This window comes from Lynx rufus, unplaced genomic scaffold (genome assembly GCF_022079265.1).
Source record: "Lynx rufus isolate CCGP_SWC_20201006 ecotype Redwood Valley unplaced genomic scaffold, mLynRuf1.p SCAF_3, whole genome shotgun sequence".
Classification (NCBI taxonomy): Eukaryota; Metazoa; Chordata; class Mammalia; order Carnivora; family Felidae; genus Lynx; species Lynx rufus.
Genome location: NW_025814845.1, coordinates 163,401,904 through 163,428,462, shown reverse-complemented (window position 1 = coordinate 163,428,462; position 26,559 = coordinate 163,401,904). Strand labels below are relative to the sequence as shown.

The 26,559-nt window shown below is 41.2% G+C and overlaps 1 protein-coding gene across 1 annotated transcript in view; it reads right to left on the bottom strand.

Moving 5' to 3' along the window:
* CSGALNACT1 (chondroitin sulfate N-acetylgalactosaminyltransferase 1) overlaps positions 1-26,559 on the bottom strand; it is a 342,441-nt gene that overhangs the window by 10,632 nt on the left and 305,250 nt on the right. The window contains exons 5-7 of the mRNA XM_047091964.1: positions 19,650-19,751; positions 4,203-4,381; positions 2,952-3,046 (exon numbers count right to left, since the gene is read on the bottom strand). Coding sequence (XP_046947920.1) covers positions 2,952-3,046; positions 4,203-4,381; positions 19,650-19,751 — 376 coding nt within the window. The remainder of the gene's footprint in view (positions 1-2,951; positions 3,047-4,202; positions 4,382-19,649; positions 19,752-26,559) is intronic.

Below are 26,559 nucleotides of genomic sequence, written 5' to 3'. Positions count from 1 at the left end.
CTCTACCTGTATCTCTATCTTGTCTATATCTATATCTATATCTATATCTATATCTATATCTATATCTATATCTATATATCTATATCTATATCTGTATCTATATCCTGTATCTTTCATGAATGAGCCGAAATGAACCCTTGGTAGGAAGTCTTTCCTAACTTACCGTCTCTAATCATCTCTTTTTATTTTATACCTTCTCAGCACCTACACATTCTGTCTCCATTAAATTAATTTCTGTAGCTTTATGTTCTCCTTTGGAATTTTTGTCAGATCATTTCCTTTATATTTCAGCCCTCATCAAGATCTTAGCAAATCTGCTTCCATTGCACTGGGGTAAGGAAATCCTGCTTTTGGCCTGAGTTCTGCTACTAGCTGGTTGTGTGATCTTGGGCCAGTCTATAAAAACAAAACTAGAGGGTGAGCAAAGTGACCTCCCCAATCACTTCTGAGCATAAGAAACTGTTTCAGTTCTTCTGACTCCTCCAGAATGTCTAGTCTAGTTCTCTGCAGGCGGCAAGTGCTCAATACATGGCTCATCTAATAACAAACATAATCAACACATCCTTTTTGGATGGAGAACCCCCAGTGTCTCAGAGACAACTGCTATGTTTCTCTAAACTAAATCATCATGAACACTGAACCCTAACATAATCAGATTTGCATGCTCCAGGATAGCTCTAAGGTGCATTTGGAAATAAATGTCAAATATCCTGCATTTGCAGGATAATTCAGAGGCTCGAGCTATGGATGCAGCGATCTGAGTTCTGTTTCTGCTTGACCATTAATTCTGGAGATCTGAGAAACTGGCTTAACTACATCATACCTCTAGCTCCCCTTTGCACCTGCTTCCCTGCAGGTAATAAAAGGATAAAACTTTTAAAGTGTGAAATGAAAAGAATTCCTTGCAAGCAAATAAGATCTTATGAATTTGAAGTTGAAAAATTAATCACATCTGATGTCAAATGCAAAGAAGTACTAAGTACTTTATTTTTTTTTAATTTTTTTTTCAACGTTTATTTATTTTTGGGACAGAGAGAGACAGAGCATGAACGGGGGAGGGGCAGAGAGAGAGGGAGACACAGAATCAGAAACAGGCTCCAGGCTCTGAGCCATCAGCCCAGAGCCTGACGCGGGGCTCGAACTCACGGACTGCGAGATCGTGACCTGGCTGAAGTCGGACGCTTAACCGACTGCGCCACCCAGGCGCCCCAGTACTTTATTTAACCAAGGAGGCTTATTGTATCCCTTTCCTCCAACTCCCAAACCCTATTAGAAACAGAGAACTCATGGAAAGGAAACAAAAAAACTTTTGTGTCTCCACAGAAGTGATATCACCCTAAAGTAGATAAAAACTGGTTCTTGGGGAGTGAAAAACTCTTACTGTGTTGACATATACTATGTTTAGTATATGCAGCACACATATACTAAATACGTGTCATATTTGTGTATATAAATTACAGATACATAAACAGATATTCAGTATATATCTGTGGTATTAGAATTTCACTGAGGGGAGAGATAACTCATTACCATACTTGGTCATTACCATTACCAGCTTGGGCCCAAAGGGAAACCATGCTAGGATTGGTGAGGAGCAAACCTCGTCCAACCTCAGGGGACCAGGCTGAAACCTTCTGGAAAAGATCCTAAATGAGCTGCCAGAGGTTAATCGGAGGATTAACAGGAGAATGAACAGGTTTTGCTATTTCTGGAAGCTTAAAGACAGAATCAGTCCTCCACAAGAATTTCAAAGAACTTTCAATGAAAACTGATTACTCTCCCATTGCACAGAAGCAATGGCTTTGCCTCAAGAGGAGACAGAGCTACTCAAAGCGATGAACAAGAGACAGCCCCAGGTCAGATGCCCCCGATATTCAGCCCGAGCCGGAAACAGCTGTAGACAAACTCAGCTGATCTCTCTGCAGGAAAAGGTAACAGTTCACGCTTGAGATGACAATAATCTTGAGGAATTTTGTCTCAGAAGGGCATAGGGTATGCCTATGTGCATGACAGAGACCCTCTTCTGGGGTCATCTTCCTCCTGCCTGCACAGCTTTTCTGCTGAATGGACTAACTGCCAACACCACCACCACCAAGACCACTCGGTGTACAGAGATCCTTGGTGGCTGTGTGGCTCCACTATCATCTGTGCAGCCAAGACCTTAGCAGAGAAGTCCCTCCAACATTCCTTTAGAAACCACCTTGTGGGGCACCTGGGTGGCTCAGTCAGTTAAGTGTCTGACTTCAGTTCAGGTCATGATCTCGTAGTTCATGAGTTCAAGCCCCGCATCGGGCTCTGTGCTGACAGCTCAGAGCCTGGAGCCTGCTTCAGATTCTGTGTCTCCCTCTCTCTCTCTGTCCCTCTTCCTCTTTCTCTCTCTCTCTCTCTTAAAAATAAATAAACATTAAAAAAAAAAAAAGCTACCTTGCTGGTGATGCCGCTGCTGCTACCCTGGACCCAAGGCCCTGTGGTTTGTGACAATGATAGTGTGATGGGAAGGGCCCTGGATCTGTCCTTATGCCCCCACTGACTCACTCACTATGTGACCTGGGGTGAGCCACCCTTTCTGACTTCTCTTTTCCATCTGTCAAATGGGACCATAAATCTCACCCTTCTTACCTCATATAGTTTGTAATAATAAAGAGAAAATGTGCTGGTTGCATCCATAATGCAATAATAATAGTTTCCAAAAATGATATAAGAAAACTATGAAGGTGTGAAATTACCTTTCTGTAAGGTACTGTTCCTATTTATTTTCCACTTTTAAATATTGCAAGCACTTTTAATCAACAAGGCGCTGGGAGCAAAGGCCAGAACGTCTGACAAACTTAAAAATTACTATGGGAATCAGTCCACAGATTTCCACTCACCTTTACTCATGGTCAGGTGCCCCTGGTAATGAAAGACATGAAACAGAGCCACACAAAGGCACCTGCAGGGTAATTACTCACCAGCTGCTGTTCTAGGGGAGGGACCGCATCATGATGGCCATATATTATGCCAGGATTGTACTGACTAAAAAGGACTGGATAAAATACCTTCTTCCCTGCAAACCAGAAAACAAACATTCACTTAAAGCAACAGACAACACTATTAGGTTAGTACACTTATATTCAGTCCTCTGAAATGTCCCAGATATTTGCATCCACTTTTCCTTTTCTTATCACTCAACCCTAAAACAGATCTTAGGAGTTCTGCACAGGTAGATCAGAGGGACAGACTCTCAAATATCTCTGACCTCCTAGCAAAGAAGTGGTATTCAAAATACTGACAGTCCTTGGGTGCCTGGGTGGCTAAATCAGTTGAGCATCCAACTCTTGATTTCAGCTCAGGTCATGATCCCAGGTTGTGGGATCAAGCCCCATGTTGGGCTCTGCACTGAGTGTGGAGACTGCTTGGGACCTCTCTCTCCCTCTCTGTCTCTCCCCTGCTTACACATGTGCTCGGCTCACTCCCTCTCTCTAAAATAAAAAATAGAAGCAAACAAAAAAAAAACCCAAATACTGGCAGTTGGTGGCTGTGGCACTGGGTATCAACCAACAGGAGTGAGTGTGAAAGAGAGTTCTGGTACTCCCTGCCCTTCCAGACATTAACCCTTTAATTGCTGGTCTGTGGGAAGTCTAAAGGGTTGCCAGAGGGGTCATGGTGACTTTAGGCAGCAGGAGTAGATATAGGGACCCCAGGCACTTGCTCTTTACCAGTTTCCACAGAAGAGTTTCAATATTTTAACAGTAGTTATCCACTGAATATCAGCCCTTGCTATGAGTCAAACTCTATGAAAATCATTTTCATATTGTGGGTTCTTCCCACTCAGAGCCCTTGCTCCCTTGGGAACTGACCACAGCTATGCCTTTAGTGTCCCTTTAGTGTCAGGCAGCTTTCCAGTCCATGTCTCCCCCAAACCCCCAGCACTTTCTCCCGTGGGTGTTCACTCAGGCCAACCTCTTAGCTGAAAATGGTAAATGAGTTTTAGACTTGAACCTAGGCCAAAGAGTCCCAGAATTATGGCAGCTGACAGGCCCACACCATGACATAAAGGAGAAATTAAACCAGATGATTTTGCTTTTTCTTGGTCATTGGGTAAAATCGGGCCAATTCAGAAGCAGGACATCAGAGGGAACCATGAAGAGAACGAGTGTGTGACAGAGCTGAAGGCCACCCTGGGGGAGAGAAAGGGAAGAGCCAACTCCAGATCCCCATACCTGGCTGTGTGTTCAGCCTGCATGTATTGAGGAATTCGGAGGTGAAGTAGATATCAACGTCACAGAAAAAGAGAAGGACGTTGCTTCCTTTCCAGAAGCGGGCTCCAACATCAAGTCCCTTTCCTCGAGAAAACTCTCCATTCAGTTGGATGAAGGTAAAGTTCCTGAAGTTGGCAGCTCTAAAAGGGAAGACCAGACACAGTCACTCATGCGCTCATGCACCAGGCAGACAGAACCCCCTCGGAAAACACGTGACCAGGGCCCACCCACATTTTGCCACCTATATTTTGTAACCCTGCAGGCACAGAGACTACCCAAGAAGATACAGAATGACCAAGACTCACTGGAAACTCACTGAGATTAAAGGTACCAAGAACACTTAGTGAAGTTGTAACTTACGTTTTCTTTCTCTAGCAATTTCCCCATTATGAAAACTGTACTGTTATGGCTAATGGATATTCTTTGTGATAAAGAAAACTTGAACAAGTGGAGACTAGGTCAACAGAACCCAGGGCAATCTCCATGCTTCCTGAACCACCTAATGAAACCACTGGGCCAAAGAAATAAAATCACATTGGAATGGCCCCACCTACCATCTGTATGCAACTCCAGAGACCAGGCATGATGGTCTTGATGTGGATCTATCCCCAAACAGGTTAAACCTGGACTCCTTCCCCACCTTTAGGTAAAGCAAGAGAGCATGGTAGGGAAAATGACAGACTTGGATTCAGATCACCAGGGCTGTCCCAACCCTGGCTCTCCTATAGATTAATTCTGTGATCTAGGCAAACCCATTAATTTCCTGGAAGTGCAGTTGCCTCATCTGCAAAATGGGAATAATAACACCCACCTTAACTATCTCACAGAGTAATTAGTTAGATAAACACTGCCAAGAGTCTAAAGCAGTATGTAAACATGAGCAATTGCTATCATTAGCACAGGTGAGGATTCCCAGGCCTGTGGTAGTAAAGCCAAGACATTTCTTCACTTGGCTGTTCTTTCCCAAGGACATCAGAAGCTTCTGAAATGGGGCATGTCTTTTTTTAAATTTTTTTTTAACGTTTATTCATTTTTGAGAGCTAGAGAAAGACAGAGTGTGAGCAGGGGAGGGTCAGAGAGAGAGGGAGACACAGAATCCGAAGCAGGCTCCAGGCTCTGAGCTTTCAGCACAGAGCCTAACACGGGGCTCTAACTCACGAACCACGAGATCATGACCTAAACCGAAGTTGGACGGATGCTCAACCGACTGAGCCACTCAGGTGCTCCTGAAATGGGGAATGTCTTAAGCAGAAATTCCAGGAACTCATGTTGTACCTAGAGGGATAGGGATTGTCTTCTGCCAGATAGAACTAGAGAACTACTTTGAGTCCTAACCCTGTGTGTGCAGGGGCCTGGCATTCGGCAAATCTCCCTTTTCCTGCTCACACGGGCCTTCTTTTCATAATGGTTCCTCTCCTTCCACAGCCTGACTCTTCCCTCTACCCATTCCTAACTTCTCCCTAATCATTTTTTTTTTTTTTGAGAAAGAGAGAGACAGCTGGGGAGAGGGACATTGGGAGAGCAAGAGAGAATCCCAAGCAGGCTCCATGCTCAGTGCATAGCCTGACACAGGGCTTGATCCCACAACCCTGGGATCATGACCTGAGCCAAAATCAAGAGTTGGATGCTCAACAAACTGAGCCTCCCAGGTGTCCCACTTGTCTCTAATCTTGATGTATTCAAAACAAATACAAAAAAAAAATTTCCATTTTAAAGTTTGTATTCCAAGTAACCATCTAGGGTAAAGGTCAACACAAATATAGAATCAGAAACTTTTCCAATGCTAAGTTGTACTTGTATCTGGTAATTTAATCAGTAGAACTAGTCGTGCTACTCCTTCCTTATCATCTTCTTTCAGATCTGGGAGTGAGCTTGGTTTTTATCTCTGGAATCTGTGGGCCCAACTTCACCTAAGTCCAAAGCCAGACACACTTTTCAGATTTAGATCAAGGCAGGAGGCCTGGTGACTGGAAGAGCACTGGTGTCTGAGTCAGTAAACCTGGATCCAGGGCCTAGAATCGTACCCACCCCCAATAGGGGCTCCACATATGTTTGTGATTAAAGGTGTGAACAGAGGAATGACTCTAATCCTAGCTCTGCCTCTAATCTATTTGGGGGAAGTCATTTTACTTCTTTTGCCTTAGTTTCCTCATTGTGACTTGATGGTTACAGAGCCCACTCTAAAATTCTGTTTTCCTGAGATTCTGCCTTCAGTTCAGCACTGCTCTACCTTTGGAGGGATTCTCCCAGTAGATGGCCCCAGTTCATATTTTCTGTGAGTAGCACTGACGTTATGCTCCAAAGCCTCTTCAGGACGTATCCTGGCCCTAGCTAGGACAGTGCCACCTACTTGTTGCAAAGACGTGCAGGTGGAGTGAGGCCCCTGAAGTCCTGCTCACATCTCCTGGAGCTTTCTACAGCCCAGCTCCTGTAAGGCAAGCTCAACCCACTTCCTTCTGCCCTAAGTAGGAGGTTTTCAGGAAAGTTTTACCCTGGGGAGGTGCCTACATTTTTCCCTCTTCCTCTAAGGGAGTCTCCTGCCAGTTCTCATAGGACTTATCCACACCCAGGGGCTCATCTTTTTTCTAAGAGCCAGTAGTGGGTCTTTTTCTTGATTTGTCTCAAGGCTCATACTGTTTGGGATCCTCCCAGACTGCAGGGATATCTGTTAGCTAATTGGCAGAGCAGGGAGGACTGGCATGTCCTTGAGCAGAGCCTTCCTTATTCAGCTTGTTTCTGACTCATAATTCAGGTACCTCCTCCAGGAGGTTTTCCAGGATCTATCATTAGAGAGTTCAAGTATAAAAATGCTTTATATTTGAACAACAGCAAGCAACTTTCACCAAAGGAAGAGAAATGCTGCTCCTTAACATGTTGTGTTAAAGGAACTGCTGACTTTCCTCCTTGAACAGCGTCCATTGTGTGTGTGTGTGTATATATATATATATATATGTATATATATATATATATATATATATATCAAATTTTTACAAAAGTTAAGTCACGTTGAATACTTAAATAAGAACACATGGCAGGGGTACCTAGCTGGCTCAGTCAGTGGAGTGTGTGACTCTTGATCTTGGGGTTGTGAGTCGGAGCCCCACGTTGAGTGTAGAGATTAAAAAAAATAAAATCTTAGAAAAAAAAAAGAACACAAAGCAGCATTAGAAACAGAGGTAACCGCATTAACTACATGACAGGACTGAGTGAATGGTAGAGACAGATGAGTGCCACAAATTTCAAGGAGAAAGTGGTAATTTGAAGTATGCACTTATCCAATATGTAACTTAAACTAGTTTGTTCTGCCTCCAAATTTCCCAAACCCTGCTTCCAGCTGCTGTGCTGCAGCAGAGGGCAGAGGAGGGAGGAAGATGGGGGTTGGGAGCTTGTCTGTCACTCACAGCCACTAGGAAAAGGGGTGGGGAGAACACTGGGCCTAGTGTTTGAAATGACCTTTGTTTGGAAGAACTTTTTTGAAAAGTCTTAAAACATCAGCTTCTATGCTTCAATGTGCTGCCTCTAGAGAAAGAATTCAGGAAAACGGATGCCAAGGGACCCTCCATATGGCCCTAATGTAAAAGACAATCTGCTTCCTTTCTCTTCATTCAACCTCTCTACAAGGATGAGATGATCCACATTATGTCCACAGCACTACCCAATCTGAAAATGCACTCCAAAGCCACTCTCAGTGTGTCTACAGGCCATGCAGAAAGCTGCAGGGCATGGCACTCGGCTCTGTCCACTCACTGTCCACACAGCAGCCCCTATGCTCCATGTGGGCAGGTACCCACATGGTACCAGCAACCTCTGCTTCCCTGAACCCTCATCCCCGCAAAGAACCCTGCCCCACCCACCTCTGCCTGGCTGCCTCATCCACCATGACCAGCACTGAAGGCCAACAGCGTTGTTACTGTCAGCCTCACAGTGTTGGCTCTGCACTGAAGGCCTGAATCAGGGAGCTGGACATGAGTGCACAAGGAGGCAGCATGGGACAGAGTCATCTGTGGCCTGGGAGGCACCATCAGCCAGTCATGGGTATTGGAGAAGGCCCAGGGCTAACTGTCATCCATCTGTGGTTCCCAGCACGGCTGCCAGGTTACTGAGCTCAGCTATGAGTCTGTCTGGAGCTGGGTAATAGTACGGTCCTTCCTCCTGATCACTCATCCAAAATACTTATAATTGCCCAATGTCTGGAGGAACCCTTTGCTCTCCTCTTGCTGTCAAGAAGGGCCTCTGATAATTAACAAAGAAATTCTCTACTAACAAAGGGGGCTGAACTGGAAACACCAGAAAAAGAATCAGAACAACTTCACTTTCCCACTTTTCCAGAACAGAGAGATTAACACATTGTCAAACCTCTGGGCCTGGAAGCGGACACCCTCTTCTCATCTCAAACTCATCAGCACCAGCTCCAGAACACACAGCACAACGAGATGAAGAGAAATTGGCTTCTGCGAGATAACCAGGCCCCTCCTTCAATGCATCCCATATCTTTACTCGGGGGGCTGGGGGGGGGGACTTGCTCACTAGGCCAGAGTACTCCTGCTCAACAGTGTATGAAATAGTGTATTAAGAGGCAGTGAGGCCATGCAAAAGCCTTGACACATTTCAACACAAAACACTGATTCACCCCAATGGGGTCTAGCAGTGGGTTTGGGAATGTGCACAACACAGCCATGAGACTATAACCCAAAAACGCAGAACACAGAAGTGCACAGGCAAGGACCCTGTTTTGTCCTCTGTCCACAACCCCCCACCCCACAGTGAGCAGCCAGAAAATGGTCACTGATGGTGTACCATGGCTGGGGCCTCCTGCCTCTGGAATACACTTCTTCCATCCACTCCAGAGAAAACCCCACTCAGTCTTCACAACCTGAGTCAAGTGTCACTACCTCTTATGCCTTGCTGCAAACTGAAGTGCCCTCTCTGGGCTCCCATGCACTTTGCCCAGTTCTCCATCTGTCCTGTGCCCGGTGCCTTCTTGTGCCTTTGCCTATATAGAGACATACTTGATGACCTCACCACTCTAAGTTCTTGGCGGGCAGGGAATGCATTTTTTTTTTACACCTTCCGAGATGATCTGGCAGTATGCGGTAAGTGGCACACAGAGGTAGGGACATAGTGGGTGATCAAGAAGCATCAGATAAATCAAAGGATGAATCCATGGGAAAAGCTTAGGTATATCTCAGACCTGTCACTGTTGGAGGGCACTGCCCAGATTCCTCCTTCTTCCCTCAGGTGGGTCCTGCTTTAGCCCCCACACGTCATCAGAAAGAGTTTCCAACCAACAGATTCCAAAGGACAGGCACAAACCCATCCTTTTAGAAAGATGAAAAATATGTAAATAACAAAGAAAGCTGAGAAAAATAAGATACAATTTGGTTTGAAATATTTAATTTATCCATACAAGGAAATGTAGTATTTAGTGGTACACACAAAGTAATGGCCTGGTAAGAAAAATGGGCATCTTTCATGGTAGAGTGAGGGCACTAAATTCTATGCCATGTAATTTCCTACTAAGAATCAGAATATGCAGTTCCGAAAGGCCACATGATTACTCACAATTATTCTTTCTTCTTTTCTTCTTGAATTGTATTATTGACTGATGAAACTCTCAAGTCTCTCATTCAATTCTCTTCTTTTATAGAATAAGTTTGGTGCACAGGGACTCCTCCAAGTTATATACAATCATTCTTTTAGAGGTTACAATGACCTCAGAAAGCTACTGTTTCTACTGGAGATTTAATTTCTCTAATTGACTTACATTTCCCAGAATTGCTGGACTGAAAATGATAAAAGATCTTGTTGCCTAATATGATTTACTCTCATACAGACTTCTTCCCACCATTACAAGAAAATTCTCTTAATGTGGCACTTCCCACAATAGCCCTTCATTAAAAAGTACTTTAAAAATTTACACAAAAACTAGTATTATATTCAATGTATAACTTAAAATTTAAATCTAACAGCTCTAAATATTGAAATTGCTTATGAGTTCTACTTAATGAAAACATTCAAATATGGTCAAGAATTTAAAACTAAACATACTCTCGGGCAGCTTTTCTAGATTTTTTCTAGATTCTAAGCTTATACAAGTCAGCTGATACAACTCCATTTTAGCAAATTTCTTTTGAAAAGATAAACAAAATGGACAAACATTTAGCTAGACTACCTAGGAAAGATTTAAGAGACATTACTCAAATTAATAAACAAAAGAGGAGACATTACAACTAATACCACAGAAACACAAAATATCATGAGACTATTGTGAATAATTATATGCCAACAAATTAGATAACTTAGAAGAAATAGATAAATTCCTAGAAACGTACAACTTACCAAGAATGAATCATAAAGTAATAGAATATCTGAACAGACCAATAATAAGCAAGGAGACTGAATCAGTAATCAAACATCTCTGACAAATAAAAGCCTCAGGACCAGATGGCTTCATGAGTAAATACTACCAAACATCTAAAGATGAATTAATACCAATCCTTCTCAAACTCTCCCAAAATATTGCAGAGGAAGGAACAGTTCCAAACTCATTTTATAAGTCCAGCATTACTCTAATACTGAAGCCAGACAAGGGCATGACATGAAAAGAAAATTACAGGCCAATATCCCTGATGAACACAGATGCAAAAATTCTCAAATAAAATATTGGAAAACCAGATTCAATACATTAAAAGGATGATACATAATGAGCAAGTGGGATGCATCCCTGGGATGCAAGGATGGTTCAACACCTGCATATTAATAAACATGATATACCACATTAACAGAATGAAGGATAAAAATCATCTAATCATTTCAACAGATGCAGAAAAAAACATTTAACAAAATTCAACATCATTTCATGATAAAAACTCTGAACAAATTAGGTACAGAAGGAACATACCTCAGCATAATAAAGGCCATATATGACACACCTACAACTAACACTATACTCAACAGTGACAAGTTAAAAGCCTTTCCTCTAAGATCAGGAACAAGACCACTCTTACTCAACATAGTATAGAAATGTTAGCCTTAGCAACTTGTCAAGGGAAAGAAATTAAAGGCATCCAAATCAGAAAGAAAGGAGTAAAATTATCTCTGTTTGTAGACAACATGATCTTACACATAAAAACACTAACCAAAGGTGTGCCTGGGTGGCTCAGTCAGTTAAACCTCTGACTTCAGCTCGGGTTGTGATCTCATGGTTCATGAGTTCGAGTCCCGCGTTGGGCTCTGTGCTGACAGCTTGGAGCCTGGACCCTGCCTTGGATTCTGTGTCTCTCTCGCTCTCTGCCCCTCCCGCATCCACTTTCTCTCTCTCTCACACTCTCTCTCTCTCTCAAAAATAAGCAAACATTAAAAAAAAAATCCTAACCACGTCACCAAAAAAACTGTTAGAACTAATGAATTCAGTAATGTTTCACAATACAAAATAACATAAAATCAGTTTGTGTTTTTATATACAATGAAAGAGAAATTAATCACATTTACAATAGCATCAAAAAAAATAACATAAAAAGTAGTGAATTACTGACACATGCTACAGTGTGGATGAACCTTGAAAACACCATTGTTAAGAAGCCAGACACAAAAGGTCATATATCATAGGATTCCGTTATATGAAATATCCAGAATAAGTAAATCCCTGTTTTTTCAAATGCTTTTTCTGTGTGTATAGAGATGGCCATGCAGTTTAGTATATTACATTGATTGATTCTTGTATGTTGAGTCAACCCTGCATTCTTGGGATAAATTTCACTTAATCATGGTGTATAATCCTTTTTATATGTTGGATACAGTTTGCTAGTATTTTGTGAGGATTTCGGCACCCTATATTTATAAGGGATATTGGTCTGCAGTTTTCTTCTCTTATGATGTCTTTACTTGTTTAAGGTATCATAGACCTCATAGAATGAGTTGGGAAGTGTTCTCCCTTGTAAATTCTGAAAGTCTGTGAAGCATTGGTATTAATTTGTTCTTTAATGACTGGTAGAAATCAGCAGTGAAGACATCTGGGCCTGGCCTTTTCTTTAGGGAAAGTTTTCTGATTCCTATTTAAATCCATTTACATGTTCTAAGTCTAGTCAGATTTTCTTTCTGAAGAAATACTTAATTTTGACAGCATACAAAACATGGTCCTCCATTCCCTCTCCCCTCCTTGGTGTTGTATTAAAATGACATCTTGGGGCGCCTGGGTGGCGCAGTCGGTTAAGCGTCCGACTTCAGCCAGGTCACGATCTCGCGGTCCGTGAGTTCGAGCCCCGCGTCAGGCTCTGGGCTGATGGCTCGGAGCCTGGAGCCTGTTTCCGATTCTGTGTCTGCCTCTCTCTCTGCCCCTCCCCCGTTCATGCTCTGTCTCTCTCTGTCCCAAAAATAAATAAACGTTGAAAAAAAAAATTAAAAAAAAAAAATGACATCTTTACGTACTGTGTCTATCTAATACAGGTAGATGATCCTTCTTTATGCAGTTAACTTTTAAATCAGATAGGAGAAAAGAGTTATAAACAAAAAAATACATTTATACAATACTGTATTGTATTTCCCTATGTAGTTACTTTTACTGGAAGTCTTTATTTCTTCACAAGGATTCGAGTTTGTCTAGTGTCCTTTCATTTCAGTCCTAAGGACTCCTTTTCATATTTCTTGTAGGGCAGGTTTGCTAGTGATGAAGTCTCTAGTTCTTGTTTATCTGAGGATGTCTTAATTTCCCCTTCATTTCTGATGAATGGTTCTGCTGAATATAGAATTCTTGGTTGAGTGTTTTTATTCCAGCACTTTGAATATGCCATCCCACTGTCTGGCCTCCATTGTTTCTGACAAGAAATCAGCCATTGCTCTTATTAAGAATTCCTTGGAACCAATTAGTGCTTCACTCTTGCCACTTACAAGATTCTCTCTCTCTTTGTCTTTGTCTTTCAACTGTTTGCTTATGATATATTTACTGTGTGTTTCTTTGAATTTTCCTATTTGGAGTTTTTGAGCTTTTTAAATGTATAGATTCATGTTTTTCATTAAATTTGGGAAGTTTGGGACCATTATTTCTCCAAATATTTTTTCTGCCTCTTTATCTCTCTCCTCTCCTCTGGGACTCCCACTATGTCTATTTTGGCATGCTTGATGGTATCTTATAAGTCTTCATTCTTTTTTATTTTTGTTTCTCAAACCTAAGCATATCAATTGACCTATCTTAAAGTCCACAGATTCTTTCTTCTGCCTGTTCAAAACATGCTCAGCACCCCTTAGTGAATTTTTCATTTTAGTTATTGTACTTTATCAATTCCAGAATTTCTATTTGGTTCTTCTTTAGAAGTTCTATTTCTATTTGGTAAGACATAGTTCTAATTGGAATGACTTGGTTCTCATAGTTATCATTAGTTCTTTAAACATGGTTTCTTTTAATTCTTTGAACATATTTAATACAGATGTTTTAAAGTCTTTGTCCAGTAAGTCCAACACCTGAGCTTCCTCAGGGACAATTTCTAATAATTGATTTTTTTTCCTGTGCGTGAGCCATACTTTTTGTTTCTTTGCATACCTCATAATTTTTTGTTTAAAACTTAACATTTTAAATAATGTAACCCTGGAAATCAGAATCAACTCCTTTCTCAGGGTTTGTTGCTGTTGTTCTCTGTTGTTGTTACTTGTTTAGTGACTTTCCTGAACTAATTCCATAAAGTCTGCATTCTTTGTTGTGTGTGACCACTTAGTGGTAAGCTAATGACTAGACAGAGATTTCTTTAAATGCCTAGAACCAAGAAGTCTCCAAATATTTGCCAATGGATTTTGTGTACACGTTGGGGCATGCTATCAACATTCAACTAGGTAGTTGACAGCTTATCTTTGCCTTTATGTGCTTCTTGCACAAACTCTCAAGGTCCACCAGAGGTGAAAGGTTAGGGCCTGCTCACATCTTTCCTAAGTATGAGCAGAGCCCTAGATGTGTGCATGGCCTTCTAGATCCCCAGGAATGTATTTGAGCTTTTCAAAGCCCCAGTGGAGATCTCACTCCTCAGCCTCACCTTTTACGCTTTTTGGTTAATCTGTTGTTTACCTAAACTCTTATCTACCACACCTCAGGCAGCCACAAAATTACAGACTTCCTATAACTGTGTTTTGGAGGAAAGGCTTTTTTCCACTGGGAGAGCTCTGAATCAGGTCAAATAAAGACAACCTTGTGAATAGAGACTTCCAGAGAATTCCAGACAGGTCGGATCATGACATTTCTCTGGGAATGATGCTTTAAAGGAGCTCCTGTCCCATTGTGGCCCCTGGTGGCTTCCAGGCTGTGGTTCTTGCTGTGCTTGTGAGTTATTGGATTTCAAGGCTACCAAAGAGCCAAGGAGAAGGTGGGAATAAGGCAAATTAAAGCTGCACAAAAATTCAGTCATTTTTCTTGGATAAACATTTTCCAGATTATTGCAAGTTTTGTTTAATTTCTAGAGTTCTTAAAAAGTTGATTCTGACCATTTTTAGCCATTTTCTCATTGCTTTATGAAAAGCATTTGCACAAGTTTTTATTCTACCATTTTTGGTGACATCACCTTTATTTAACTGTTGAATTATATTTCATTTTATAAACAATATCATTTAATTTTTTTCATAATATATTTTCCTACCATTTTTATTTGAAAAAATTTCAAACCTTCACAAATATAACAATAATATATAAGTATCCACATATCTTTCACCTAGGTTTACCAAGTGTTAACATCCTGCCTGCCTTCCTGCCTGCCTACCTGCTTTGAACGATTTGAGGGTTAGTTGCAGATATGGTGACAACTTTACCCTTGAAGAGAAGTATCTCCCAAGAACCAGGCCACTCTCCTTTATAACATTATAACAATATAATAATCACACTCAGGAAATTTAACATTATTACAATAATATACTCTATATGCTATGTTCAAATCCCCCAAAGAACAATTTAGAACACCTAATACAGGCACATCTCCAAAAAGAGCAAAATCTGTACCAAGAAGAATCATACTTAGACCCTCTTGCAAATGCCAGGAATGGAATGGCCACAGGCCTGAGATGCTGCCTTAATATGTGAGGTGCTTCCCAGGGTTCAAGACTCCTTATCTTCTTGGGAAGTATTTGCTGTGTTGTTTTTTTGATTTTAGCAAATGATATAGTATCTTAAAATTCCTTAGGGAAAAATTAAAGCAAAGCAACAATTCTGCTCAAATTTAAGAAACAAATGAAAAGAAAACACACCAGAATAAAACCTTTCTCCCCAGTTTTCTTCTGGGATGTCCTGATAAAAATCACGTCCTTGAGGGGATGTGTCAAACAAACCTTTTCAAAGAGGCACGAAATGATGACACACACCATAGTAAGGCAGGTCCCTGACAACACACAGGAAAAAAAAAAACCCTCTTTTATGTCACATACTTGCAATGACAGGGCAGTGTCTCATTTCTAGTACTTTGATCTCAGAGATAATACCGCTGAGAGATGCCTTTGTATCCTTATGATTGGACAAAGATGAAGTTGCAATGTAGAAAATGTTAACTCATGCCAGTTTTTTTTTTTTTTTAAATTTCCGAATACACAGCTCCAAGCAAATGTCTACCTAGGCCAGCAAAGTGTGGGCCATGGGCCACCCAAATCAGCATCACATGTGGGGTTGTTCATTGCCAAGTGTTCATTACCAAGCTTCTTCATCTCAGGCCTACTGACTCAAAACTTCTGAAGCTGGATCTCAGGAATCTGTGTTTTAAAAAGCACCCCAGGTTATTCCCAAAGCACATTTCTATTTGAGAAAAATTAAGCTAGGCTTTAATCTGAGATTAACTGCAACTTAAGATGGAAAACTCTATGGAAAAAGAATCAGATTATTGAGAAACTGATTTGTACTGTTATCTATGGAAGTAGCTTTTTAAAAGCTGCTAATATTTTGACTACAACCCTTACAAAGGAGTATGTTATACATCATGACACAGTAGACACACACACACACACACACACACACACACACACACACACTTTATAGTGTTCTAAAACAATATTTATCCTTACTTCTTGTAATGCACTTTGATATTTTTATCCTATTCTATTGCAATGTTTTAAAAACACTGGACATAACCCACTAAAGCGTTTTCACAACCCTCTAATGAATCACAAATTGCAGTTTCCAAAACACTGATCTACAGCCATCAATGGAAATGTAAAGCTCAACCAAGTAAGCATAAATCTAGAGACAGAGTACAAACATGGCATGAGTCGAACTAGATTTTTAAAAGATATTCTAAATATATATATACATTTAGCTGCATTTAGAACAGTTTAATCACAATGCTGGTATCCTAATGAAGTAAAATATCATTTAGGCTGATTTCAACTCTTATTATTTTCAGTTGACAATTGTGGGTTTCAGAAGGAAATAAACTGGAGTAAAAATTTGGTGCAATGTTAAGCCTGTGAGTACCAGTAGTTAACGGATGAGGTTCAGATCCTGGCTCTCCCATGTGGTAGGGATGGCAGCCTGAGGAATGACCTCTCCAAGCCTCAGTTTCTTCTTCTATGAAATGGGGCTAATGACAGCATCTGTGTCATAAGGTTGCTGTGAATATTAAATAATTCATGTAAATAATAATGGTTATTATTATTCAAATATAAGATGCATTTTACCATCTTAAAAGAATGATAAAAATTACATCTAAATGGGGCTTATTATACAAGCTTTCATATAGTTTACTAAGAATACAAATATACTGTGTACCTGGCATTGCCCTTCTCTTGATGAACAAACACTGAATGTTTTCTGACTATGACTCCATGTTAGGTGCCAGAGTGATATGGTACATATGGTACTACTTACTAAGCAGCTGATAGTCTATAGTTAGGACAAAAGAAAGAAATGTGAATACCCAAATCATATGCCAAGTGCCAAACAGAAGAGATGCTGACAGGGAGTGTAGTCTGAGTTCAGAGAGAGGACTGGTCAGGAAGAGCTCTAGAAGTGGGCACTCAGGGGTGGGGTGGGGATAAAAGGGTAGGGGTCTGAGTGCATAGAAAGGAGGATGGAGAGAATTCCAAGTAGAAGACAATAATGGGAACCAAGATGAAGGGGCGAACCATGCCTCCCAGTTTGGATGGGGACAGTAAGTCATCAAGACAAGGTTAGAAATTAAAGCCAGTTTGGGTAGGAGGCTCGGGCAATAGGTGATTAGGGAGAGTGATCTGGAAGGCGGTGTGGTGGTGCTGCCCTGTTAAAGTCAACTCAAGCTGGCTGCGGAGGGTGGGGCATCCTATGGGAGGTTGTCTGATGAAAGCAACACCGGGAGGGGGTAGGACCCGCCACATCAACCTTGCAGATATCCCCAGTTAGCACAATGAGAACATCAACACAGAAAAATAGGGTTCCAATTAATTTCTCTAGAGTTTCCATAGCACGGTTTTAAAGCACTGATGGACTCAGTCTCTAGCACAAAGTTCTCAGTTATGGATAGGTTACTCACTTGGAATTTTCCAAAACTTTAAGTAAACCGTCCCTACCACTGAAATGATTCTACTTTTCTTGTTCAGATTCTATTCATTCTTTGCTCACCAAGCAACCTTCTGACCAAGTATTCAGCTTGCCAGGTAATTTGATAGAGAGAAGAACGCCTTAATAAGAGTCATTAAGCATTCCAGTCACTAGAAAGGGTATCTCCCATAACAACATCAAAACTGGCCTTCCACTTATCCATCAGATTTATGTCAATTTTGTTATACTAATCAGCAAATGTCCTTTAATGTGCTCAGAAGATGACAGACCCAGTTTTGACTGCACTTTACAGTCACCTGGATAACTACTTAAAAATACCTTGGACTGGGACAGCTGGCTGCAATTAAGGCCTCTCCTGGGCAGCCCCTGGGGTGGCCCACCGCTTTCTCAAACAATGACTCTCAATCCTGGCTATGTGTTAGAAGCAACTGGGAAACTTGAAAAAAAAAAAAAAAAAAGATCCATGCCCAGGAATGGATACTTCCAGAGATGTTAAAACCTATCCACTAGGCAGAGGACGTGAATTCTAATAATCCATGCACCTCATTCTGAAGCAGAGATGAAAAGGATACTGAAATACATTGGAGTCGAGAGATTTCTATTTTACTTACATGTCGGATAATCAGTTATTCTACTCTCTTTGATCGCCCTTCCACAGGGGCCTAGCTTTTAAGCTGTTACTGGTTTCAAACTCTGAATTCCAGACTGCTTTAGAACAGAGGTCAGCAAACTTTTTCTATAAGGGAGTGGAGAGTAAGAGTTTAGGCTTTGCAAGTCATACTGTTTCTGTCACAACTACTCAACTCCGCGGTTATAGCTCAAAAACAGACATAAATAATATGTAAACAAAGAAGCATGCCTGCATTGCAATACAACTTTATTTACAGAAACAAGAGATGGACGAAATTTGACCAGTGGACTGCTTTAGAACGTTTGAGTTATTATAATTAGCATTCTGATCTTGTGCCCATTAATACAAAATTAGTAACAAAGTATGAAAATAAATACAAAAAGTGCTCTCAATCTTGTAATCTTATCTGTGGACTATCATCCTCTTCCCATTTACCAGAAACTCAAAACAGGGGGCTCTGTTTATATTTAGACCATATGGAGTTCTTCAGACTATTTCTGCTTCTGAGTACTGCTGACCACCCTCCAAGCTTCACTTATGGAGAAACCACCCACCTGATTACTCAAGTGAGGTCTGCAGTCCTCCACAGCAAACCAGAAGGGAGTGTGACTGTACCATTCTGGCCTCCTCACTAGTAGAAAATGCCCGAGATATTTATTAAATACTTGTCCATTTATTTGGGTAGGGAAAAAGTCCATCTGGGATGCTTTCATTTATTCCCCCATACAATTGATCAGTGAAGTACAAAAATACAAGCCTAAGTCTAAAGTTTTGTGTTAGATAATTTCTGTTCAGCTGAATAGGCTTAATCAATGATCCTGTCCTAGCCATCACTCCTGACTTCCCCCTAATCTCTCAATATGCATAATGAATGAAAGTCAACAGGGTGAGACCATTTGCTAAGTGGATGAAACTGGAGCACGGATAGCACTCAGCTGGAGCTCGCTACACACATATGGCATCCCTCATTCCCACTCTGTGACATCAAGTTCCCAGATCAGCAATGCTGAGACAACATCCAGTCATGCAGAATCTCCAGGAAGCCTGTGGCCCCATCCTTACAGCTCAGGGAAGTTTATCTCAATTGTCAAAGTTAATGCCCTGCACAGCGGGGACCAGCGTCAGGTGGGGTGGTCTCCCAGGGAAGGAGGGTGCACAGCTGGCAAACATTCAATCCCCCAGTTGACCCACAGTGTTAAGGAAAACAAAACTGAAGCAGAAGTTCAATCCTTGGATGTATGTCTCTGAGCTCAGTTACTATGAGTCCTTATGACATCGTACTTACTTGGAAGTGTTTTCAAGTATTCCTTTGACCTCATTCATTTCTTCCTTCCCAAAGTAAACAACTGTGAGATGAATTCTCCCATCCTGTTGGATGCACATCTCCCTAGAAAACAAAACACATGTATGTCTGGTCCTGTGTTCACAATAACAGGCAAGGTCCAAACAAATACCTGTTTTGTAAAGTGCAAAAGGTTCTCGAAGTAAACTGAGTGAACTACTGAAAGAGCAGAGATGGGTCAGCAAGCCATTTCTGGCTGGCCATCACAATTACCTGTATTGATATGTATCTTACGGAGAAAACAATGAAATTTAAACGTGCAGATCTAGTAAATGAAACTCAGACACAAGAGGCCACAGGTCTGATCTGCCACAGGCTTAGCCCATCGGGGTCACCTAGTGTCATGGAAAGGTCACTGGGGCCTTATTACCCTTCTTTGCCATAAGAAGTCTATGAAGTACAGAAGACATAAACATAGATTCCATTTTACAGATGAGAAAGCTAAAATCCAGAGAAGGTGAGACAAGAATCCTTGTCTATGAGCTTTCCTGCGTGTGCCAAACACAAACAGTCTTCAAGACTGAATGAGCAAAGGTAAAAGATTCTTTCATGTAGGGCTCCAGAAACCTTTCTTCATACCTCAAGGGAATGACCAGGCTGGAGCGCAGCTGCTCTGTGCACCTTCCCTGGGTCGCACCTTCCCGAGCACCCACAATCACCTGCACTACTTCCCTGTCTCTCCTCCCTGTGACCAATTGTCCCAGGTACCTGGCACCTCAGGCTCCAGGGTCCCGACAGCCCTCTTTGGGCCAGGCCTCTGGCTCTGGACTGGTCTAGACCTACTTTCTCTACCAAAGCTTATTTATTTGCCTATGTCCTGCTCTCTAAATGGTAACACCTAGCTAATCTGGTAAGATACTCCGCTGAGGGTTTACCGCATATACATTTGTGATATGTGCATAAATTAGGTATGTGTATATGAACATATGTGTGTATATGTGTAAGTATATGTGTGTAAATATGTGTGTACATGTATGTGTACACATATATGTGTGTGCACAGTTTATTTTTTATTTATTTATTTTTTTAAATTTTTTTTTTTTCTTTCAACGTTTATTTATTTTTGGGACAGAGAGAGACAGAGCATGAACGGGGGAGGGGCAGAGAGAGAGGGAGACACAGAATCGGAAACAGGCTCCAGGCTCCGAGCCATCAGCCCAGAGCCCGACGCGGGGCTCGAACTCACGGACCACGAGATCGTGACCTGGCTGAAGTCGGACGTTTAACCGACTGCGCCACCCAGGCGCCCCGTGTGTGCACAGTTTAAATAAGAGTTTTCTGGAAGTAAATTAATGAAAGATTCTACTGGTTGGATATTTTGTGATATTTTGACATTTTGCATGTCCTTCCTTTTTATTCCTTTTGTCTCTATATTCACTACTTTCCTTAACCCCCCAAACAACAGTCCACATAACAGCTTTCTGAAAATCCCTGAGCTCTAACTGCAGAGGCTAATTTATTCAATGTTTTTTTTTTGTTGTTTGTTTTTTTTTTTTTTTTTTTTTTTTTTTTTATAATGCCATCAAAAAGGAGTGACTGCCTCGCTTGGAGAAATCCAAAGATGTAGGAGATCTGGTTCCTCTGCTCAACATGCTTGGGAAATAAAATGAACTCAAATAAAATAATGACACCTCATGGCACAAATAACGAGACAGTTCAGAAAACACAGCAAATCCTATCAGCTGGAATGGCTGGGGCCTGAAAGAGGGTTAGGGTAGAGGAAGAGAAGAGGAAGAAGAGAATCCCAGATGGAAGAAATATCAGGGAAGATGATATTGACCCGAGGCTAGAAGCATGCAGGACTCGTCCTGGTCACAGGCTTGGTTCTGAGAATCTGTTTCTTTCCCGTGAATTAAAGGTAAGAGCTGCGTCTGAAATGCAGTCTGATGGCAGAGCTCTTAGACAGACAAGGAACCAGGAACAGAGGCCCAGCATGTGACAAAGTGCTTCAAACTGAGAGCTCCCTCACAGCCTCAGTCCCTGCAGTCTAAACCATACCTACTGACAACAAAATTCTCTTCCATAAAAGATCTCTTTTGCTAACTTGCCAGATAATGCTTTAACTTTCTTTGCCAGGGTAGAATAAAAGAACACACAGAGAGCCAAGCACCAGGAAAAATGTGCTTTCAAAATGCATGTGTAGTTGGAAAAAATTTATCCTAGAATCAGGAGAGGGTCACCCGCTGAGCCTGCATAAAAAGCATTCTTGTTTTTCTAGTAACATCTTTGCTGGCATTTAAAAATCTATTCAAAGCACTTCCCTGTTTTCAAGGAATAAAACAGAGATACACTGGCCCTTCACTCTTCTTTCGCCAGCTGAGGCTTCCCAAAAAGGCAAAGCAGAATTGGTTCTGAGGTGCTCCTCCAGGGTTCCATTTCATTTACTCATTTTTTCCTTCCTTCCTTCCTTTAACAAACAATAACCAAACAAGCAACATACTACGTGGCAGATGCTCTACCAGGGGATCTTAAAAAAATGAATAAAACACTTCTGTCCCTGATAAGTTATCTATCTACTGTACATAACTAAAACTACCTAGAACACAATAAACAAATGCTCTACGAGAGAATGAGCACAAGTACTATGGAAACACCATCACCAATCTGTCTGAATGTGTGATTTTTATATTTTTCAAAATAATTCTCACTAGACTCCATCACCTGGAACAATGTGTGTGAGAAAATAGTGTGTATGTGGGTGACTGTGTATGTGGAGATGTCTGTGTTTTGGTGTGATTGTTTATGCCTGGATCCTCCGAGATAACTTAGGTGCCCCTGAGAGCACATCTCTATAATGACCATGGTCAGGTTACAGCAAAGCCATATAAGTGTCAGGGAACCCCAGCTTCTTAAGAACCCTTCAGGGAAGCTCTTCATTTCACATGGATGCTTTCTTTGTATTAGCTCCACAATCCTACTTACAATATAGTGTACAATATAGTGATTAAACAATTCTACACATTCCTCAGTGCCCATCAAGATGACTGTACTCTTAATCCCCTTCACCTATTTCACCCATCCCCCACCCACCTCCCCTGTGGCAACCATCAGCTTGTTCTCTGTATTTAAGAGTCTGAGGTTTTTTTGCTTGTCTCATTTTTCTTTGTTCATTTGTTTTGTTTCTTCCACATATGAGTGAGATCATATGGTATTTGTCTTTCTCTGAGTTATTTCACTTAGCATAATATTCTCTAGCTCCACCCATGTTGTTGCAAATGGCAAGATCTCATTCTTTTTTATGGATAAGTAATATTCCATTGTGTACTTATACCACATCTTCTTTATCCATTCATCTATGGATGGACATTTGGCTGCTTCCATAATTTGGCTATTGCAACAATGCTTCAATAAACATAAGAGGCACATATCTTTTTGAATTACTGTTTTCATTACTATTTTATTTTGGGGGGTAAATACCAGAAGTGGAATTACTGGGTCATATGGCAATTCTATTTTTATTTCTGGATGAACCTCCACATTGTTTTCCAAATGCCTGCTCCAATTTGCATTCCCACAAACAGCCCATGAGGATTCCTTCTTCACACCCTCACCAATACTTGTTATTTCTTGTGTTTTTTTTTTATTTTAGCCCTTCTAGTGGGTATAAGGTGATATCTCATTGTGCTTTTGATTTGTGTTTCTCTGATGTTGAGTGATGGTGAGCATCTTTTCATGTATTTGTTGGCCATCTGTACGTCTTCTTTGGAAAAATGTCTATTTCTGGTCCTCTACCCATTTTTTAGTCAGATTATTTGTTGTTGTTGTTTGGTTTTGAGTTGTATAAGTTAATTATATATTTTGGCTATTAACCCGTTATCAAATATGTCATTTGCAAATATCTTCTGATAAATGAATTCAGTAAAGTAATAGGATACAAAGTTAATATATAGAAATCAGTTACATTTCCATACACTAATAACGAAGCCCATACTATCCAAAGCAACTTATATATTTAATGCAATCCCTATCAAAATACCAACAACATTTTTCACAGAACCAGAATTAATAATACTGAAATGTGTACGGAATCACAAAAGACACTGAATAGCCAAAGCAATGAGAAAGAAGAAAAAGCTAGAGGTATCACAATCCCAGATTTCAAGATATGCTACAAAACTATAATGATCAAAACAGTGTGGTCCTGGCACAAAAATAAGACACACAGATCAATGAAAGAGAATAGAGCCCAGAAACAAACCCATGATTATATGGTCAATTAAGCTTCAATGAAGCAGGAGAGAATATACAATGGTAAAAAGACAGTCTCTTCAACAAATGGTGTTGGGAACACTGGACAGACATGCAAAAGAATGAAACTGGACCACTTTCTTACTCCATACACAAAAATAAACCCACAATGGATTAAAGACCTAAACGTGAGACCTGAAACCATGAAACTCCTAGAAGAAAACACAGGCAGTAATTTCTTTGACATTGGCCACAGAAACATTTTTCTAGACATGTCTCCTCAGGCAAGGGAAACAAAAGCAAAAGACTACACCAAAATAAAAAGCTTTTGCTCAGGGAAGGAAACCAACAACAAAACAAAAAGGCAACCCACAAAGACCTTGTCTTTTTAAGACATTTTTTTCCTGGAAAACAACAGTTCCTTCTCCCAGAGGATATTGTACCACAGAGTACAGGGACTAATTAAGATATATTTGCAGTCAGAAAACACATATCCTAGTCACTTACACACCTATATTTTTATTTCCCAAGAGGCTAAAAGCACATCACAGCCTTTGAGTTCTGTTACTAATCTGAACGAGGTAGAAAGAGGTAGTTGACCTTCGCTTACACTCTCAGTACATAGGTAAAGAAAGGAGTTCCAATGACCTGCCCAAGCTCTGGAGGCAGCCAGGCATAAAATCCAGGTTTCTTAAGGACCAGCCTGATATTTGTATACCTAAGGTTACCCTAGCAGGATGAAGGATGTACCTATGAAATCTCACAGCTTTGGTCTTAATCGGTCTAGGACTCTACCACAAAGCTCAGTGAGTTTGTGTGGCCAGGAGGAGCATGGAGGAACCCTCAACAAAACTCCAAATGTAAATTGGCCATGGGGAAGGACTGTTCAACTTGCATTCCTGATGGGAGTAGTCAGGTATGACTGGGCAGTCTGGTGGACTGGGGGACAGGGTAACCCAAGGCCTATGTGGACGAAGTGCTGTACTCTTAGGGAGAGAACTCATCCCAAAGGGGTTCTCAACTTCAGCACCACTGACATTTTGAACCATATAATTCCCTACTGTGGAAGGAGTTTCCTGTGCATTTCAGGATGCCCAGCAGCATCCCTGGCCTCTACTCACCAGATGTCAGTAACACCCCCAAACCCCCACCTCAGCTGTGATAACCAAAAATGTCTCCAGACTTTACCCAACGTGCCACAGTAGAAGATGCAAAATAGCTCCCCTGGTCAGAACCACAATCTTAAGGAAGAATCAGGTTCAGTAAAACACTTGAGTCATCAGAGGTATGTGATTGTGAAACAATGTGCATCCCCAGTATTATCCCTGCTCTTCAGCTGGCTCCTGTGGACTCATGGGTGAGTCCTAGAAAGATATGGGGCTTCAGGAAACACTGAAAGGCTCTTTACAGAAAACAAGATTATGAGGGGGTGTCAGGAGCTCAAGCCAGGACTTTTGGGGAATAAACATGGCAGTGTTGGCACAGTGATGGCTGCACCAGCAGCTTCCGTGGCATTAGTGAGTGCCAACAACTCTGTTGTCAGAGCAGTGAGTTTGCTTCATGCAGCTGATGCCTGGGCAGTCAGTGGAAGCTGAACTTATATTTGAGGATATGTGAAACGTCCCTGAGGGATTACTAGAAAGACTGGGAGTGCATAAGAGGTTGGACATCTTGCCACAGAAGATGAAAGAGAGAGACAGAGGAAGACTATGTTTTCATATAATTAGGGGTACTTGTTTTTATACCTCAGATTAAGTGGCTAGTGGAAACATGGACTCAAAAAGATTTACTGAGTAACTTTGTTGTGCAATGCATTATTCTCATTGGAATAAGGTTTTTTTAAAAATAATCATTAATGGTGCCTGTAGGGGGACCAACCACCCAGGTTTGCCTGGGATTCTCCAGGTTTTAGCACTGAAAGTCAATATACCAGGAAACTCCTCAGTCCCAAGCAAACTGGTACAACTGGTCACCCTACTTGCCTCAGGGATCTGACAGCATATTGGAAAGAATGAACAGCTGAAGAGTATAAGGCAGGATGGACTCTCTGCAGCAACACTTTGGAGGTCTAACGAGTCAAGGGGCTGAGAAGAGTATGATTAATTCCTATTGAGTGATGGAGAAGGGGTATCATGGAAGAGGAGTATTCAAGCTGAGCCTTGACAGGTAAGAGGCTCCACACAGGTAGAGGGGAGCAGAGAAAGGGTTTCATTGGCTAAGAAGGCATAGATGCAAGGAAATTATATCACTATTCTTTTCTAAGTCAATTTTCTACTCAAATATATCAGGTATGAGAAGAAAATCTATTATTTAGCTTTAATTATATCCCATGCAAATGAGATAATACATAATGGCCCATTAGACTCCAAATGCTACCTAAGGTCTGCACTGACAACAAGAGGAAACTGCTTAGCCAAAGGCATTAGAAAAGAAGACTACATTCTATCCTGAAGAGGGAAAAAGTATGTGATGGGGGCCTTCCGAAATCTGGCTATAAAAAATAATATTCATCTTTGGTTTGGTGGGTCTTTTCCATCCGCTCACCTCGAGCTAAATTACTATACAGTTCCTGGATTTCATTATTTCAGTAGTCTGATCAGTGTCACGAAATGAGACTGATTTTGACTTTCAACCAACCAATTGGGTGCCCATTTCAGAATAGCAA